General features: G+C 47.8%; 1 protein-coding gene across 1 annotated transcript in view; it reads left to right on the top strand.

The window, feature by feature from the left end:
• DLG5 (discs large MAGUK scaffold protein 5) overlaps nucleotides 1–17,420 on the top strand; it is a 134,594-nt gene extending 117,174 nt beyond the window's left edge. The window contains exons 25-32 of the mRNA XM_008059018.1: nucleotides 14–162; nucleotides 1,017–1,187; nucleotides 2,051–2,247; nucleotides 11,816–11,959; nucleotides 12,234–12,361; nucleotides 13,501–13,610; nucleotides 14,302–14,411; nucleotides 15,665–17,420. Of these exons, the coding sequence (XP_008057209.1) occupies nucleotides 14–162; nucleotides 1,017–1,187; nucleotides 2,051–2,247; nucleotides 11,816–11,959; nucleotides 12,234–12,361; nucleotides 13,501–13,610; nucleotides 14,302–14,411; nucleotides 15,665–15,768 (1,113 nt within the window). The 3' untranslated portion in view covers nucleotides 15,769–17,420. The remainder of the gene's footprint in view (nucleotides 1–13; nucleotides 163–1,016; nucleotides 1,188–2,050; nucleotides 2,248–11,815; nucleotides 11,960–12,233; nucleotides 12,362–13,500; nucleotides 13,611–14,301; nucleotides 14,412–15,664) is intronic.
• Nucleotides 17,421–18,306: the final 886 nt, after the last annotated feature.

Genomic DNA, 18,306 nt, shown 5'->3' on the forward strand with positions numbered 1-18,306 from the left:
CATCCCTGGGCAGTATGGCAGTCTGGACGTGCGGAACAAGACGGTAGAGGAGGTCTATGTGGAGATGCTGAAGCCCAAGGACGGCGTCCGCCTGAAGGTGCAGTACCGTCCTGAGGAGTTCACCAAGGTCAAGGGCCTGCCTGGTGACAGCTTCTACATCAGGTGCCAGTAGCCGGGGACTCGGGGTTTTGGGGGCTTGGGAGTGGAGACTGTTTCTGGTGAGTGGCTCTCTGTTTCTTGTCCCCAAGGCTGGGGCCATGGTGATCATGCCTTGACTCTCCAATCCACATGCTTATGGCAAGATACTTGTGACTTAGAACACCCTCAAAGGCTTAAAGGACCAGATGGGCTCCCTCTTAGGGATTCGGGCCTGTAATTTGGAGGCGACTGAGTCTCATTTTCCTGTGGGCTGTGCTACTGTCTTTCTGGTTTCCCCTGACCTAGGTTTGCAAATTCCTCTCCAGTGTGTGTAGACTTCCAGGTGTCCACAGGGCCCTTAAGTACTGCATGAAATGCTGTGGGTATGTGGGGATGGCATCAGGCATTTCCCAGGAGCGTCTCAGAGCTTTCTTCACTTTCCCTGAGATCTGAGACCACAAATAGCATAAAAATACAGGTGCGGTCCACCTTCCTGTCTCTCGGGTAGGCGGTGACATACTTCTATCCAGGGGAGTTTCTGGTCTTCAGGAACTGAGGCCTTGACTTTGAGGAGGGAGAGCAAGGGGAAAGGCTCACTGGAAAGGGGAGGATATGGCCTTGGTACTTGGCAGGTTCTTTCTCTGACAGGGATGAGCCCTCAGTCTTAAGGAAAGGCAACATCTTTGCCCTGTCATGGAAAGCCCAGGTTCTCTCCTTTGTGAGCCACCACCAGAACCAGGAGAAGAGGTTCCTGACTGAGTATGGAGATGGTTCAGAGAGAAGAGAGAAGAGCAGCCTTAGGGTCTGGGTGTGGAAGGTGTGTGGCTTGTCCCGGACCAGCTGGGGCACCTGGTCACACCCTCCGTCCCTCGGTCCAGGGCCCTATACGATCGACTGGCAGAGGTGGAGCATGAGCTGAGCTTCAAGAAGGACGACATCCTCTACGTGGATGACACCTTGCCCCAGGGCACGTTTGGGTCCTGGATGGCCTGGCAGCTGGATGAGAACGCCCAGAAGATCCAACGTGGGCAGATTCCCAGCAAATATGTGTATGTGATCTCCATGTGGCTGCCAGCCCAGAAGCAGCCCCTTGGAATGTGGGTGGGGCCTGGGCTGCTGGTGGACAGGTTCTGCTGCTTGTCTCAGCTTCTGGTCTGTACCTTTTGCTAAAAATTGCTCGCCCAAAAAGCTGCTCCTCATGTGAGGTCGGTGTCATACATGTGTCAGGTCAGGAGGCATGGCTTTTTTAAAAAACAGATTTATGAGGGTATTCACATGCCATTCAACTCACCCAAGTGTACCATTTGGTGGTGTTGAGTATATTCACAGGTGTGTGCAGCCATCATTTAGAGTGTTTACATCACCTCAAACAGAAACCCCAAACCCAATTGCTGTCACTCCTTTATCCTTCTGCCTGCCACCCCCAACTGGCCCCTAGCCCTAAGCAACCAACAGTCTGCTTTTGGTATCTGTGGGGTTCCCTGCTCTGGAGTTTCACATGAATGGAATGACTAGTATGTGGCCTTTTGTGTCTGGCCGCTCTCACTGAGAAGAGCGTTTTTGAGGTAGCCTTCATTCCTGCATTGTTTCTTTCTGATCAGTGACAAGTGATAACTTGTTGTGTCACCAAGTGTAGCCTGTTCTAGCAGTTCCTTTTAACACTGAGCTGAATATATCATAGTAGAAATTTATCTGCTCTGAGGGCTTGCTCCTGGTGCTGGTGTTTGTCTCACCCCCGCAGCAGTGGTACCAAAGGGTCCCAGGGGCATGGGAGGGGACATGGCCACAAGACCTACAGAGGACTGTGGAAAGAGCCTGGCACCTCGCCTGGCCCTTGCTTTCCTCACTAGGAGCATGAGGGAGGGATGGTCCCCACAGCCCTCCCCAGCACGGTCCTTCCCTGTGACCATAGGATGGACCAAGAATTCTCCAGGAGGCTGAGCATGTCTGAGGTCAAAGATGACAATAGTGCCACAAAGACACTGTCGGCAGCTGCACGCAGGTCCTTCTTTCGGAGGAAACATAAGCACAAACGCAGCGGGTCCAAAGATGGGAAAGACCTGCTCGCCTTGGACGCCTTTTCCAATGACACCATTCCACTCTTTGAAGGCAAGTGACTGAGCTTGTTTTCTGGTGGGCTCTCAGATGGGGTCTGCTGTTGATCCCAAAAGCTTCACAGCAGGGACCTAAACAAGAGATTTACTTTGCTTTCACGCATGAGTCTGGAGGTAGGTGTCTGGCTTGGTAGGGTGGTGCTACTGTCAATGGCTTCTCTTCTCAAGGTCTCCTCACAGTCGCCTCCTGCCATTGCAGCTCCAGCCATCATGTCCATGTTTCAGGCAGCAAGGAGGAGAAAGGGACAGGGCAAAAGTGCGCCTCAGCTGAGTATGTCTCCTTAAACAGCTTATCTGGAAGTCCACCTTGTGACTTCCACTTCAATCTCATTGACCACTTGCCTCTGTAAGGGAGGCTAAAACGCATGTTTTAGCTGGGCATATTGCTGACTCCAATGACACGTTCTGTTCATAAGAAAAAACAGAGGGACACTGGGTGGGTGAAAAGCAGTTTCTACTTAATGCATTGCTTCCCGTTTGCTGTTGGGTTACCAGGCTGCTTGGTAGTGGCCAAGGGCCACCTGTCTTTGCAGATCTTTTGGTGTTTCTGCCCTCGCTCCTGTGTTCATTAAAGATTTTTACAAGATCCACCTGGTGTAGGACGCTGGACAAGTGCTGGAGTTTGGCTATTAGGGAGTGTCAGGCATCCCCTGGCAGATGGGCCTTGTGGCAAGGGTGCCTTTTTCCTGTTAAGCAGGAGACCCTTGGGAACTCGGCTCCCAGGACCCTGCTGTGTGTTCACTGTCCTAGAACATGTTCCCTGCCTGGGAGAACATGTATGGAGCTGGCAGTGAGCAGCAGAGGGTAGGATAGCTGGCTGTCTCCTTCCCTCCCTTTCTCTCACCCTTCCTTCCTTATTTTTTAAAATTAAGACCTTAGGCCTAGCGAATTGAGTGAAGCACACCTATTGTTCATGGCCCACTGACACTGTCAGTTGGGAACAGAGGCTGGTAAATGATGGACCTTGGGCTGAATCTGGCCCACTGCCTGTTTTTGTACGGCCTACAGGCTAAGCATGGGTTTTTACACTTTTAAATGCAAGTTGTAAAAAAAATGTAAAAAAAGTAGCCTTTTGGTGAGGACAGTTGCTCAATTTTGCCTTCAAAGCCTAGAATATTTACTAACTTGCCCTATGTAGAAAAAGGCAAGTTTTCTCTAATTTGGGCTTTTGCCTTTTTCCTTCACTCTTCTGGTCTCCATGCTCATGTCTCCCTGCTCCTTTCTCCACAGACGCTGTCTCTGGCGAGTTTGGTATATGTCCAGTGGGTGTGTGTGAGTCTTTGAAAAGTGGCCATTTGTTTATTCTTCCTTTTAGTTCTTCAGGTTCTTTTGCACTGTGTATTTTGAAGTTGTTGCTAGGTGTGTGTGCTTGCTAAGTCGACCCTTTTGTTATCATGAAGTGCCCTTCTTGATCTCTAGTAATATTTCTTGCCTGCAAGTCTATTTTCTGTGGTATTTCTATTGTCATTTCCAGTTTTATTTTGGTCAGTGATTGCACAGTTCATCTTTTTCTGTCCTTTTACTTTAAACTTTTCTGTAACTTTATATTTAAATATCTCTTATGAACAGCCTGTGGGGGTTTTTTTAATCCACTGTCACAATCTGTCTTTTAAAAAATTGGATAAAATATAGCATGTACAGCAATGTGCACATACAGTCACATAAAAGTGAACAGGATGAGGTATTTCCACAATGTGAAAACACCTGTGACAATTTTTGTTTGATCAGAGTATTTACTCCATTACATAAAATGTAAGATACATTTACCATCTTACTATTTGTTTTCTATTTGTTCTATTTTATGTTTCTTTGTCTCTTCTTTTTTGCTTTTTTTGAGTAATCAAGTGTTTTTATTATTCTGCCCATCTAGTATTTTGTAGTTACTTGCTTTTATTTTATTCTTTTGGGGATTGCAATTGACCTCACAACATGCATTTTTGACTTACTGCTAATGAAAACCATTACTTTGACTACTTCCTTGATTATTCCAAACGTCAGGCCACTGTAACTCCATTTACCTCCTGCTCAACTTTTACATGATTCTTGTTTTAATTTCACATTTACGAGGGGGACCCCACCCCCCCAAAATGGAATTATCTTTTAGAGGGCAAGCCCCTTTCTAGTACAGGCTTCCCCATGAGGTAAGTGTTCTTAGGAACCCATCGGCATCAGTGAGCCAGCTAGTGTTGTTGTGAGAGGCTGCATTCAGCTTCAGTGAATTTTTCTTTAGGAGATTCTTTCAACATTTTTGTCCATTTCATGTTGGGTGATTTATGGACACACCTGCCCACACTCTGCTGAGTGTTCAGCAGTTTTTGACCAAAAATGGCATGATTCCCATGTCCCACCCTCCCTATTCACCCAATCTCGCTCTCTGAATGACTGTTTCTTGGGATGAAAAAAGTCCTCAAAAGGAAACATTTTGCCAATGTGGAAGAATGAAACAAAAAATGGCAAAAGCACTAAAAGGTATCCAAACTGATGCGTTCAAAACTGTTCTGAGCAGTGGAAAAAGCATCTCTATAGGGGCATTACATCAAACGGAGAGTACTTTGCAGGTGACTGAAGTTTAAGCATGTGAGAATTTTTGCTTATAACTAAATTCCAAGGTTTTTTTGTTCCCCTTGTGCTTTCAACCCAAGGCAGTCTTACTGATTTGCACGTCAGTTATTCATTTTTTTTTTATCGTTTCCAACTCCATTGCACTTTATCCACTTCCTGAGTTTTATGCTTCCTTCTGATTTTGTTTTCCTTCTGCTGAACAACTTGCTTCAGCATTTCTTTTCATGTAGGGTTTTTTGGTGACAAAAGATCTCGGTTTTTGTCTGAAAATGTCTATTTTAACATTGCTTTTGGAGAGTTCCACTGGATACAGAATTTTAGGGTTGGCAGATATTTTGCTTAAGCATTTTAAAGATACCATTCACTGCCTGGCTCTCATATATTAGTCTTCTGTGGTCACTGTAACAAATTGCTACAAACTGAGTGATTTCAAACAGTCCACATTTATCCTCTTACAATTCTGGAGCCAGAAGTCCACACTCAGGATGCTGGACCAAAGTCGAGATGGTGGCAGGTCCTCACTCCATCAGAGGCTTGAGGAGAGACCCCACCCTTTTCCTTGCCTCTTACAGTTTCTGGTGGCCACATTACCAGCATCCTCTATCTTCACAGCATCTTCTCCTCATGTGTCTGTCTCAGAACTCCCTCTGCCTCTAAGAAGGATCCATGGTGTTGCATTCAGGACCCACCCTGGTAGTCCAGGATAAGCTCTTCTTCCCAAGATCTTTGACATAATGATCCCCTCTTTTGTTATATATGGTAACGCTCACAGGTTCTAGGGCTTAGGAATTGAATCTTTCTTTAAAGGACGTTTCCAGCCCCTGTTCCTTTCTGATGAGAAATTATCTTCCTGTTGTCCTTAGTGTTGAATGCAGTGTGCCCATCCCACTGTGTATAGGATTTTCTTTGTCTTTATTTCTCAACATACAATGATGTGCTACCCAGGTGTGCTTTTCTTTATGTTTACCCTGCTCAGAAGACTCTTAGCACTTTTAAAATTTGTAGCTTAACATTTTAGTCCATCTTGGAAAGTCCTGGCCATGGTTTCTTTAATACTGCTGCTGTGTTGCTACGCCTCTCCTCTGGGCCTTAGTTCCTTGACCTTATTCCCAAATGCCTCTGTCTTCTTGTGCCTCCCTCCCCATATTTTCCATTTCTCTTGTTCTCTCTGTGCTTCAGCCAGCCTGTTTTCTACTTACCTTTTTCCTGTTCATTATTCTACTCTCCTGTTGTATCCAGTATGTTCTTACTTTCAGAAATGGCATTTTTTAGTTCTTTCCATTTGATGCTTTTAACATGGAATTTAATTATCTGCTGAGATTTTCCATCTTGTGGTCTGCTCTCTTAAATACACTAATCGTGTGTATTTAAAGACTGTGTTTGTTACCCGTCATGTCTGGTCACCCTGAGTCTCTTTCTGGTTTTGTTTTTCTCTGTCCTGCTTCTTGGTGTGTCTGGTAGTTGTTGACTGAAATGTCAGGAAGTATGTAGGAGATTGTCAAGGCTCTGAGAGATGCTGTTGTTCCCCAGAGAGAGTTTGCCTCTGTTCTGGAGAAAGCCACTGCTGGCAGATCGCCTCGGTCCAGGCACAGGCTCAGCTACCCTCAGGCTGGGTTGCAGCTTTGGTGCAGCTTGTGGTCCACCCTGACCCTAGGCGTAACCCTCCAGTGGTCCCTGTTGTGAGCCTGGAGTATACCCTAGGTGCCCTCTTCCCTAGGGAGCCTTGACTTCCAGGTTTTGTCTCTTCAGCACCATGAGACTGCCTAGTGCTGTACTCTGTGTTTTAGTGACTGTCTTAGCCTCTTAGCTTTTGGCTCCTCACAGATTAAGAATTTGGCAGATGGCTTTAGGGGAAACTTTCTGGTGACAGACTTAGTTCTTTGCCCTCCCTTCCCTCCGAAATTGTGGCCCCTCAGGTCCTGGCTGCATTGGCAATCCTAATCTCTATTTTGGTCTCACCTGCTTTGGAGATTGCAAAAAACTCTTCCTAGGTTCTCTGCTTTTAGCAGTGTCTTCTGCCTGGTTTCTCAGTCCTCATCAGCAACCCTCTGCCTGGTTTCCCAATCTCTTAGCAGTGACCCTCTGCCTGCGTTCTTCCCTGCTTAGCAGTGGCCCTCTGCCTATGTACTTACCCCCTTAGCAGGGTCCTCTGCCTGGGTCCTTTGCCTCTTACTCTCACCCTAGAAGTCTTCAACTGCTCTGCCAGGAGAAGTGGCCTGTGGAGAGAATTCTTCGCTAAGATCTTGGCATCTCAAATCCTGACTGTCTCAAATGATGCATTCAAAAAGGTATATCTCTTTTTTTAATCCAGGTTTGCTCTTTGTTCTCAAAGGTGTGTTGTAAGCTTTTCCATTATACTTGGGAGCTGTAATCCCTCTGTAACAGTTTAAAAGCTCCCCCAGCTACTTCTGATGCACACTGGGAAGGTTGGATTCCTGCTTTAGTTCACTGCTTTTCACTGGCATAGCATCCCCCGTCGCACCATGATTGTGCATCCATCTGTAATGGGCTCCTAAATGGATTTCAACTTTTCATCATCGAGAGGACAGTGGATATTGTTATGCTTGTCCCTTTAGGGGCCAGTGCACAAGGACCTCAGGAGTATATGCAGAGAGCTAGTTTCCCTTTCATCTTAGTCTGCTAGGGTTTCCATAACAAAATACCATAGCCTGGGTGGCTTAAACAATAGAATGGAGGTGGGCAGGGGAGGCAGGTGTCAAACACAGGAGGAAGAGTCAGAGGAGAAGGAGGTGTTGAGAGGATGGATGAGACCAGCTGCCTCTGGTGTTCACAGGGTGGGACTCCAGAAGTGTCTGTGCTCTGGTGTGTCCAGGACATGGGGCTTTCAGTGCTGAAGCAGGAGGGGGTCCCAGGCACACAAGGCCAGGTGAGGTCAGGGAGCAGGGGTCCCTAGCCACTTCCAACAGTTCTCGAGGTTGGAAGTCCTGGATTAGGGTGGCAGCATGATCAGGTTCTGGTGAGGGCTCTCTGCCTGGTTTGCAGATGGCTGCCTTCTTGCTATGTCCCCACATGGTGAAGACAGGAGAGAGATCTCTGGTGTCTCTTCCTCCTATAAGGCTATAGTCCTATTGAATTGGGGCCCTGCTCTTATGACTTGGTTTAACCTTAATTACCTCCTAACGACACTATCTCCAAATATAGTCACATTAGGAGTTAGAGCTTCAACACAGGAATTTTCAGGTGCGCAGTTCAGTTCATAGCACTTTTTTTTTTTTTTTTTTTTTTTTTGAGTCTGAGTCTTACTCTGTCGCCCAGACTGGAGTGCAGTGGCTGCTCCCGGCCACCGCAGCCTCTACCCGCTGGGCTCCGGCGATCCTTCCGCCTCAGCCTTCCAAGTAGCTGGGACTACAAGCGCGTGCTACCACGCCCGGCTGATTTTTTTTTTATTTACTGTAGAGATGAGGTCTCGCCAAGTTGCCCAGGTGGGTCTCGAACCCGGGGGCTCAGGCAATTCACTTACCTCAGCCTCCCAAGGCGTGGGATTACAGGCTGAACCACCAAGCTCAGCCATAGCACTTTTTAAAGAAGGTCATTGCTGTGTGGTCTAAGACTATAACTCCCAAGGCCAAGCCTTTACTCTGCGCTGATTAGTTGTGACCTTGGATGGGCCATTTTTCTTCTATAATTAGAGTCAGTGACTCATAAGATGCTCTTTGTAATTCTGTAATTATGAGGACCTTGGACAACGCAGATTACTCAGAGAAGAACAGAAAACTCCTCAATTGACATCCCGCAGTGTGGAATGCTTATAATTGGTAAGGGAGAATATGATTATTGTACGAGTAAATGGAGGGAATATTGACTTAATTTCCATCCACAGAGAAGGGGCTGTTCAAAAGGAATAAGAAAGATCAACATGAGCCAGCACAGATGCATTCCAGAAACAACCCTGAGTGAAAGGGAATTACACAATTCTTGCAGTGTCGCATTCTTTTTGTTGAGTAGTTACAACATATTTTCTAGTTTTTTGGAGCGTATAAAAATCATCTTACAAAAATGACAAATGTATGGAAGGATATACTTCCAGCTCATAATAGTGGTTTCCTCTGAGGAGGCTGGTGGGGACTGGGATTAGGGAAGGGGTATCAAAGAGGGTGTTGGCTTTATCTGTGAGGTTGTAATTTTTAAAAAATTGTGAATTAAAATTTTTGTCAGAGTAGTATATGCATATAATTTAAAAATTCAAATATAAAACTTATAGCAAAGGTTAGCAGTTCCCTGTTCACTTTTCCCTCTCCATCTTCTGGTACTGCTCCTGAGAGGTAATCATGTCCACTTTTCTCAATTTTTTTGTCATTCTATTACATTCTCCGTATTTAAGAATTATGTATTTAAGCTACTATTGTTTTATCATTGTTAACATTATTTATTAATATGCTGTTTTTGTAGATGAGGATTTATCATTTACATACCTTCATTTCTTCTTCCGCTTTTTTTTTTAATAAGCATTTTTTTTAAGATGTGGAGTAAAATTTAGGAGTAGGTATACAAGTGGTCATCATACAGGTAAAATTTGGCCTCCCTTTGGTTCCCAATTCACCTGGTTTGATATCAGGTACCCTTTTTTGATGTTATGTGTCCCTCCCCTTCCCTGACAGTTTCCCGCTATTACCAATCCCTTTCTTATGTATTATGATAAATATTCAGGTCTGCTTATGAGTAATAACATGTGGTACTCAGTTCTTTGTTCATATGATAGATCACTGAGTATGATAGACCTTCAATCCATCCAAGTTGTTGCACAGGCCATAATTTTGTCCTTCTTTATGGCTGCATAACATTCCAGCATGTATATGTACCATATTTTTTTAACCAGCCCATTTTTGATGGGCAGCACGGTTGGTTCCATATTTTTGCTATTGTGAATAATTCTGCAATAAACATGCATGTGCAGGTATCTTTTTTATAGAATGATTTGAGTTCCTCCAGGTGTATTCCCAGGAGGAGAACTGCTGGGTCATGTGGAAGGTCAATTTTTAGGTTTTGTAGGAATTGCCACACTGTTTACCACAGAGGTTATGCTAGTTTACACTCCCGCAGTGTTGAAGCATTCTCTTTTCCCCTGCATCCTCTCCAGTATCTGTTGTTTTTTGTTATTGATGATGTCCATCCTGACTGGAGTTAGATGGTATCTCAATGTGGTTTTAATTTGCATTTTTTGATGATTAATGAGGCTGAGCATTTTTTTTTCATGTATTTGTTGGCTGCCTGAATATCTTCAAGACGTGTATTCATATCTTTTGCCCACTTTTTAATAGTACTGTTTATTTTTTTCCTTTCGGCATATTTGAGTTCCTTGTAGATCCTGTGTGCTAGGTCTTTGTCAGATATACTGTTGGCAAATATTTTTTCCCGTTCTGTGGACTGTTTCCCCGCTCTCTTGATGGTTTTCTTTTGCTTTGCAGAAGCTTTTCAGTTTGATGAGGTCCCACATGTCCATCTTCTCTCTTATAGCATGGGCATTTGGGGTTTTGATTAGGAACTGGTTGTCTATTCCCATTTCCATAAGTGTGTCTCCTGTGTTTTTTAAGGCTCTTATAGTTTAAATGGATCAAAGACCTAAACGTAAAACCTTAGAGTTGATTTTTGTGTATGGTGATAGGTGTGGGTCCTGTTTCAATCTTCTGAGGTTCTAATTTTTTAAAAGAGAGGATGTATTGATGAAAACTCTTAATGGAAGAAGTTTTGCTCTGAGACTTCTCAGGGCCTTTATTCAGATATACGTGATGTCCCAAGGCAGTGAATGTGACCACTGGAGACACCCCCTGTTTTAAACAATAGAGCCACTGGGCATCAGGTTGGGAAATGCTATTTGGAATATGTTCGTAGATGCCTGTGGGTAGTCATCCGTCTTAACACACACAGGTGGAGTGAGGGAAGAGGAGAGATTTGCCTCACTCCCCTCATTTCTGCCCATGAGGTTGTCTTTGCGTCACCTTCCACCCTGGTCCTGCCCTCCAGTCACACCTCGCTCTATAGATGTGCACAGATCCTTCCAGGCTGGCCAAGCCTTATGTGGATCCTTCCTCCCAAGCCCACTGTCATCTCGAGCTCTGCCCTCATCATCACCTCCACATCCACACTCCTGCCCTGCTTTCTGGAGGTGCAGTTCTTATCTACCTCCCTCCTGGGCCTGCTCATGTGATCTGTTCCCTGTTATGTCCGATTCCTGCTGCATCTGGCATTGACAGTCAGCTCTTAATGTTCTTGTCTCATTTTTCACGTGTTGCTATCTTGTGACCCCAGTTAGAGTGTGATCTTTTTAATGGCAAGGACTGTGATTTTACTCTTTTTCTGAGGTGTTTCTGAGGTGGCCTACTCAGTGGCTCATATAAGAGGAGGCTATTTGCTTGATGGTTTTTAGACTGTGTCTCCCTGCAAGGACTTTTTCACGAACTTGGTAGTAGAGGAGGTTTATTATATGCATCAACTAGGATATTGGTTTGACTGCTTTAGCTGAGGCCAAATAGTGGCTTATGCATGAAGGGAAGCTTATTTCTCTGGCATGTACAAGTCTGAGCTGGTAGGTTGCCCGGCAGAGGGAGCTCTGTTCTGCGGATCACTCAGGAACCCAAGTCCCTTCTGTCATGTGGCTCTGCTCTTATCCAAGGGTTGTCCTCATCTGGGAAGCTCTGGGTCACATGACCACAACTTTGGGTGGAGGCTTTACCTGCCAAATCCCAGGGACTGCATCCCCAGCGAGCAGAGGAAAATGGAGATGGGTGGAGGAGGCAGGTGTCAGACACAGGAGGAAGAACAGGAGGAGGAGATGCCATGGGGACTAAGTGAGACCACTCTGGTGCTCACAGAGTGGGACTCTAGGAGTGACCATGCCCTGATGTGTCCAGGATGTGGGACTTTCAGTGCTGAAGCTGGGGGAGCCCCATACACACAAGGCTGGGAGAGTTCAGGGAGCAGGGCATGAGCCGAGTCCTCCATGCCAGGCTGGGCTGGTGACACTGCTGCTCTCTCTCCCTCAGATTCAGTGAGCCTGGCCTATCAGCGGGTCCAGAAGGTGGATTGTCCCTCTCTGAGGCCTGTCCTGATTCTGGGCCCTTTACTTGACGTGGTGAAGGAGATGCTGGTGAACGAGGCGCCCGGCAAATTCTGCAGATGTCCCCTTGGTAAGGGGCACCCTCTGTGCCTGCTGCGCTGCCTGTCTCTGTGTCCCTGTCTACCCACCTGCCTCGCTTACACCGTAGGCGGCAGACTAGGGCCAGAACCCATGGTGTTTCAACGCCCTCCTGACTCAGGTCAGATCTGTGTGTGGCCTCTGGTTCTTTCTCCAGAAGGGAGGAGGGCAGTTCCTAATGGCTGCTGGATATAGTGTTCTTTCCCTCCTCCTTTGGGGCTCATTGGGACCCTGGGGGTCCTGATTTCTGTGTCTGTGCTTTGCAGAGGTGATGAAGGCCTCCCAGCAGGCCATCGAGCGGGGTGTGAAAGATTGCCTGTTTGTCGACTACAAGCGGAGGAGCGGCCATTTTGATGTGACCACGGTGGCGTCAATCAAGGAGATCACTGAAAAGGTTCCTGTGGCTTCAGCCTGAAGGCTGGGTGCCTATGGAGCGTCGTGTCTGGCCCCCCTCGTTCACGGTCCTCTGCCCCATGCACCTCTCAGACCTTCAGAGAGCTTACTGTGTTGTGTTAGTCTGAATCTGCCCATGCCTAGGCTTGCCCTCACGGCTGCTGCGCATTTCTGCTCTCATAACCAGCAAGCCGATCCCTTGGCAAGGGTATGGGTGTCCCCTGTGCACTTGCCACCTTTCTTCCCCTGGGGCATCTGATGGGCTCTTTGAACTCCAAGGAAAGGTCTCTCCTTGGACATGGTGTCCCTGCATGCATGTGCTGAGCAGTTTGACATGTACCTTCTTCTGGGGATGGGGCACACACCTCAGGGTTCCTGGCCCTGGAAGGGCTGCAAGCTATTGCTGTGTCTCTTGATGCTTTTGGCCATCCTGGGGTCAGTAGCCAGGCAGCATGAGGAGTGGGGATCTTGGGGGGGGTGTTGGCCACACTCCAGAGTCCAAGATTGTGGGTATTCCCCAGGCTCCACTGTTCCCAGCGGCTCAGCTCACCCCGCTGGGCTTCATTTCCTTCTGTTAGATGAAGGCATTGACTTCTCACAGCTGAGAGTGCATGTGGTCCAGTGGAAGTGGATAAGCTCTGGTCAGGGGAGCCCCACTCCATGGAGCCTCTGGGAGTCGGGAGAGCACAGATTGAGTGCTCACGGCCTTTCTTTGGCTTGCTCTCTACCTGGGGGCTCAGTGGACCACGGACATACTTCAGTTATAGCCACGCAAAGGCACGCGAGACTCTGACTCTTTATTTGTCCGTTTTGGCAGAAGGAAGGTTTCTGAGACTGGGGTGGGTCTGGGCTTTTAAGAAGATCCCCACCAGAGGCGGGAGGGGAAGTTTGGAGCTGGGCCGGCCAGAACCCACCTGGCCCAGCTCCTGGCCCCAGCCACTTGACGCAGGTCTCCCACTATTGGTCGTGTGTGGTCCTAGCGAAGGGCTGGCTTTGCTCCTCATTCGTGAGTGGAGCCTCATGTTTCAGGTTATGGAGTAAAGTAGAGCTGTATGAGGTGAAGGGAGTTCCTGCTGCTAGCAGGAGAGTGGGGCTGTGCCTCGTTGCCCTCTGGGGCTCACTCTGTACCCATCTGCCCAGAACCGACACTGCCTCCTGGACATCGCCCCCCACGCCATCGAGCGGCTGCACCACATGCACATCTACCCCATCGTCATCTTCATCCACTACAAGAGCGCCAAGCACATCAAGTAGGTGCCTGGCTCCCCAGGCTCACCTGGGGGCTTTGTCAGGGATGGGGCTGGCAGTTCAAGCAGGGAAGGGGGTGTGTTGGGGTGGGGGGGTTGAAGAATGAGAGGTGGGCCTGTTGACCTGGAAATAAGCAGCACCTGTAGAAAAAAACCTCCTTGCCCTGTCACCCATCCGCCAAGTGCAACCCCCTCCAAACTGCCCCTTCATCCTGCCTGAGTGCTGCTCCTGTTCCTTGATCACGGTGGCCACTTTGGACTGTGTGCTGTCCCTCTGCTTCCATCTCCTTTCCTCTCCGCATGGCACTCAGGGACCAGAGAATCTAGGTGGCCCAGGCTGAGTCTAGCTCAGGGTGGGCTTGTGACCTGGATGAACCTTTGCTTTTGCTGAGCTTCTGTTTCTGCCCTGGTTGGGCTAACGGTTCCCCAAGGCCCGCTCCATTTTGCCTTCCTGTGCTGCCAAGCTTCTGGCCCTGCACTCAGGGCCACCTAGTGTGTGCGTTCTCTGTGCATGTGCCGGGGTACTCACCTCCCCCTTCCCTGCCCAGAGCTCCCCACAGAACCCAGAGGCTCTTGCTGTGCATCATGTGGGGAGCACACAGGGCCTCGCCCCAGCCTGTCATCCTACAAAGGATGGAGAGGAGGGTCTAGGAGAGGCTCAGTGCTCAGCCTGGTGCTCTGGCCATCCCCACAGGGAGCAGAGAGACCCCATCTACCTGAGGGACAAGGTGACTCAGAGGCATTCCAAAGAGCAATTTGAGACGGCTCAGAAGATTGAGCAGGAGTACAGCAGGTACTTCACAGGTAGGTGTGTGTGGGCCTGGAGGTGGGAAGCAGACTTTTTCAAGACAGTGTTCTGAGAAATGCTGGCAGCCCACCCTTCCTGGATGCTCATGATGCCGTCATGAGCACTTTCATGGCAAATGAGGTATTCTGATTGTAGTCACAGGTCAGCATTTTTAAGCACACTACTTTTGCCTTCAGGCCATACCTGGCCTTGTCATTCATTTCACATGTGCAGTGGTGGGTCTGTCTTGAAGCACAGGTGCCATGTAGCACAGCCGCAGTGTACCGGGCAGGATGGGAATTGGAGAGGTCCCCGGTGGGTGGGCAGTGGAGGCTGTGGCTATCTCCAGTACCTTCCATGGCAGTCCACTTTTGCCTTGGGACTTGGTAAAGAAAAGCCACCCCCTCTGATATTCAAAATGAAATAAACACAAACAGGGGCCATGGCCCTATTTCACCTGCTGGCCTTCAACCTCTGGGGAAAGTCAGTCATTGGTAGGATATTAGCATTGTGCTAATAGCACAATAGCATTAGCATTAGCATTGGTAGGATATTAGCATTATTAGCATTGTTAATATTAACATTAACAATTCTTAGAGGAAATTTTAAAACTCCAAAACTTAAAAAAGATGAGCTCTGCTTTTTTATTAGATTCCACAGACATAAAATTAAAACGTCCCATTTCCATAGCAGTTTCTAAATACCCATCATCAATTTCTGAATGTGCCTTTTCACAGCAGGGAAGCGGTTTATGTACAGGTGTTGTTCTGTGGAGCACACTTGGAAAAGCCCTGGTTTAGTGTCTGTAGACCCATGATGTTGAATGTCTGCAGTGTGGAGCTGGCCCCAGTTAGAGGAATTGTCTCTTTAATGTGACTTTTCTCTGGGCCATAGGATGGCTGGTTCCTTAAACTCGTCCTGGTTTCCTGTATTCTGGCTGCTGATTGGACCATCCATCATAACATGTGCCCCCCCCCAACTGCTTTTTGATGCTCTGGGGTTACCCCACCATTGAAAGACTAGGCAGAGCAAACTCAAGGTGTTACTGCAGGATGCGGGGGGTAGTTTACATGAGTGGTCACCTCACCAGAGACAGTTTTCTTCCCCAGTTTCTTGCTGATGGAGGTGAGTTGGGTGGGGATGGGGCAGCGTGCCAGGTAGCTCAAAGCAGACGGTCACACAGTGAAAGAGTACAAGCTGTGCTTATTTGCCTCAAACCTGGGGACTTACTCATTGCTGATTGCTGTGTGTTTGGGGTCCTCTCTTGCAGGGGTCGTCCAGGGAGGAGCCCTGTCAAGCATTTGCACTCAGATCTTGGCAACGGTAAATCAAGAACAAAATAAAGTCCTGTGGATTCCAGCCTGCCCACTCTAGAATGCTGTGCTGTGAAGTGACAGCAGCTGGCCCGCCTGTGGGAATGCCCGGCTCAGCTCTCTTCTAGCAACTACACGTAGAAATCTATCTATACATGAACATGCAGGGGAAGAATCCAGTACCAGGACCTAGAAGCACCTCCTTTGTAGACAGAGGTCTGTGGCTGCATACGATCCAGACCTAGGCCAGCAGACTCTGCTCCTCTCACACGTGTGCTTTAAAACAACACAGAAAACTCAAAAGACTTCTTGGTAGAGGGGTCAACACCCACCTTTCTTTAGCCAGCTGATCCGAGATGCTGCAAAGAGAACCTTTCAGATCACAAGTTTACAAGCCTTTTCTAAGTATTTGGTGGTTTATGTTTACTTGAACGGCTCCACATTGCCGGTGCCCACTCCTGCCCCCTCTGTCAACCCCTTGTTGCTTTGGTGTTGGTTTTGTTCCTGTCTGCAGCAAGATGACCCTAGAACCTCACTGAGGGCTGCTTGCTTTGGGAGGTTCTTGTCAGTGGGACCAGAGCAAACTTCCTGCTCCTTGGTGGCACCTCTCCTGGAAGAACATCGTGACTGCAGGTGCTCAGACCGCCGGTGGTGGCAGACCCAGTGCCTTTGTAGGGCCAACTCACCGGTGGTGGCATTTTCCTCCCATGCTGGGGAAGGCGACTTGGCGTTCTTACAAACTCATCTCTCAGCCTTTGTCTCCTGCCGTCCCCAGCCTGTCATTTCTTCTCCATCTCCGTTTATTACTTAAGCATTATGTCTGGTTCGTCAGAGTGGCGTGGGTTCACAAGGACACAGTTTGGTTCTGGGCAGGGTGTTACGTTGTGCTGATGCATGCCACTGGGCCTTCCTTTGGTTCTGTAGTCATGACAGCTTTTATTGGTGCAATGTTTGCAGGGAAATTCTTAAATGTTACAGAGGGTGGCAGGTACTTCAGTTCTTTTTAATGAAAACATTCATACTTCAGACAGAGCTTTCGGGTGAAGCACCATGGTTAGCATTGTCACTATCAAAAATCTGAAAAGAAAAACTGGGATCTTTTAAATCTTGGTTACAGCACTCATGGCATGAACCTTACTCTATGAGGAGTGTCTTCGTTGGGGGCTTTTTTTTTTTTTTTGCACTTCTAATGCTGGATTTATCTGGCTGAAGATTTGATGTGGTTCCTCCTTAAACTGTGCATCCTGTTAATAATAGGTACTGTATTGGGCTCTGTGTGTCATTGGGGTAGGACCTATATTTTAATACTGTTCCTAACATTTCATTTTACTAGCAAGAAATCTTTGATTTCATTTTATTCTTTGTAATTCTAGACACTAGATTGTAGTTTAGCCATTACTGACATTTTTTAAAAAGGGATATATTTTCTTGCACAGTTCCAAAAAAGAGTCCTCAATGCTGTCCTTTGTTTTACAGGTACAAGTTTTCTAGCTCAGACAACTAGGAAAAACTGTAGACTATTCTCATGGGATTAACTCACAGACCCTCTGGGGCAGGGACTGTTTTTCTAAGTTGCAGGCAGTTGGACTGTGATGGTACAGTGTGCACAGACAGGTACTGAGCTGACAGACTGGGATTTTCTGTACTAAAATGTTACTTTGTATCAAAAGTTAAACAGACTTTAGTACAACAAATAAAGGTCAATTTCTGTAACCTTGTGTATCGAGATAACCTGAATTTCACTAGCTGTACATCTTTTCCTACCCCTCAGAGTTTTCCTTTCTTCCTAAACATGGGACAGCCTTCATCCCGTGCAGCATTTGGGTGGAACTGGCTGAGGCTTAAGGTCCTTCCAGCTCTCGTGATGATCAGGATTCCTTATGACCTGCTACATCAGCCTCTCTCTCCCACTACCTCTTCCCTCCCGTCCATACATCTATCTATCCAGCGTGGCATGGGCTGGTGATTGCAGTCGGGCAACTGACTGGCATGAACCCAGAGCCTGCCCTCTGGCCCTCACATTTGGGTCTGCAGGTTTAGGCTGAGCCGGAAAAACCAAAGGGGAGTTAAGTGCCCTGGAATCTCCAAGTGCTCTCTGTCCGGCCCCTGCCTGGGGGCCTGTGGCGGTAGAGGCCCCGTCTGCGTGGGGGCTGCGTTGTACCCCACAGCATCACATTGTGGGATCACTCAGTATGACAGGACTTCTGGAGCAGCCTTCTGGGCCTGAAGTCCGTGTTCCCGAGTGGTGGGAGAGCTGGGGGATTGGGATGCTGGGCCTTGGACAGAGCAGAACCATCCTCCGCTGCTCCTTCTGCTTGGAAGAGATTGGGGGCAGAGCGTGCTGCAAGGGCCTCACGCTGCTGGGATGGCCAGGCCAGCATGGGCCGACTTGGTGTTGGTGGCTTTTCTGCTGATTGTAGTCCCACCATGGCCCTGCAGCCTTGAACTCACCTGTGGTCATGTGGGTCATGGAGCTGTGCAGGGCTCTGGCTATTGAGAAGGGAACTCCTGGGATCCGCCCCTTACTTGCTTGCATGTCCATAGGCACAGCCCAGATTCAGTGCCATCTTCAGAGGGTGGCAGATACTCCTTAGATTTT

Source organism: Carlito syrichta, unplaced genomic scaffold (assembly GCF_000164805.1).
Source record: "Carlito syrichta isolate Samal-C Ts95f unplaced genomic scaffold, Tarsius_syrichta-2.0.1 Scaffold303673, whole genome shotgun sequence".
NCBI classification, from domain to species: domain Eukaryota; kingdom Metazoa; phylum Chordata; class Mammalia; order Primates; family Tarsiidae; genus Carlito; species Carlito syrichta.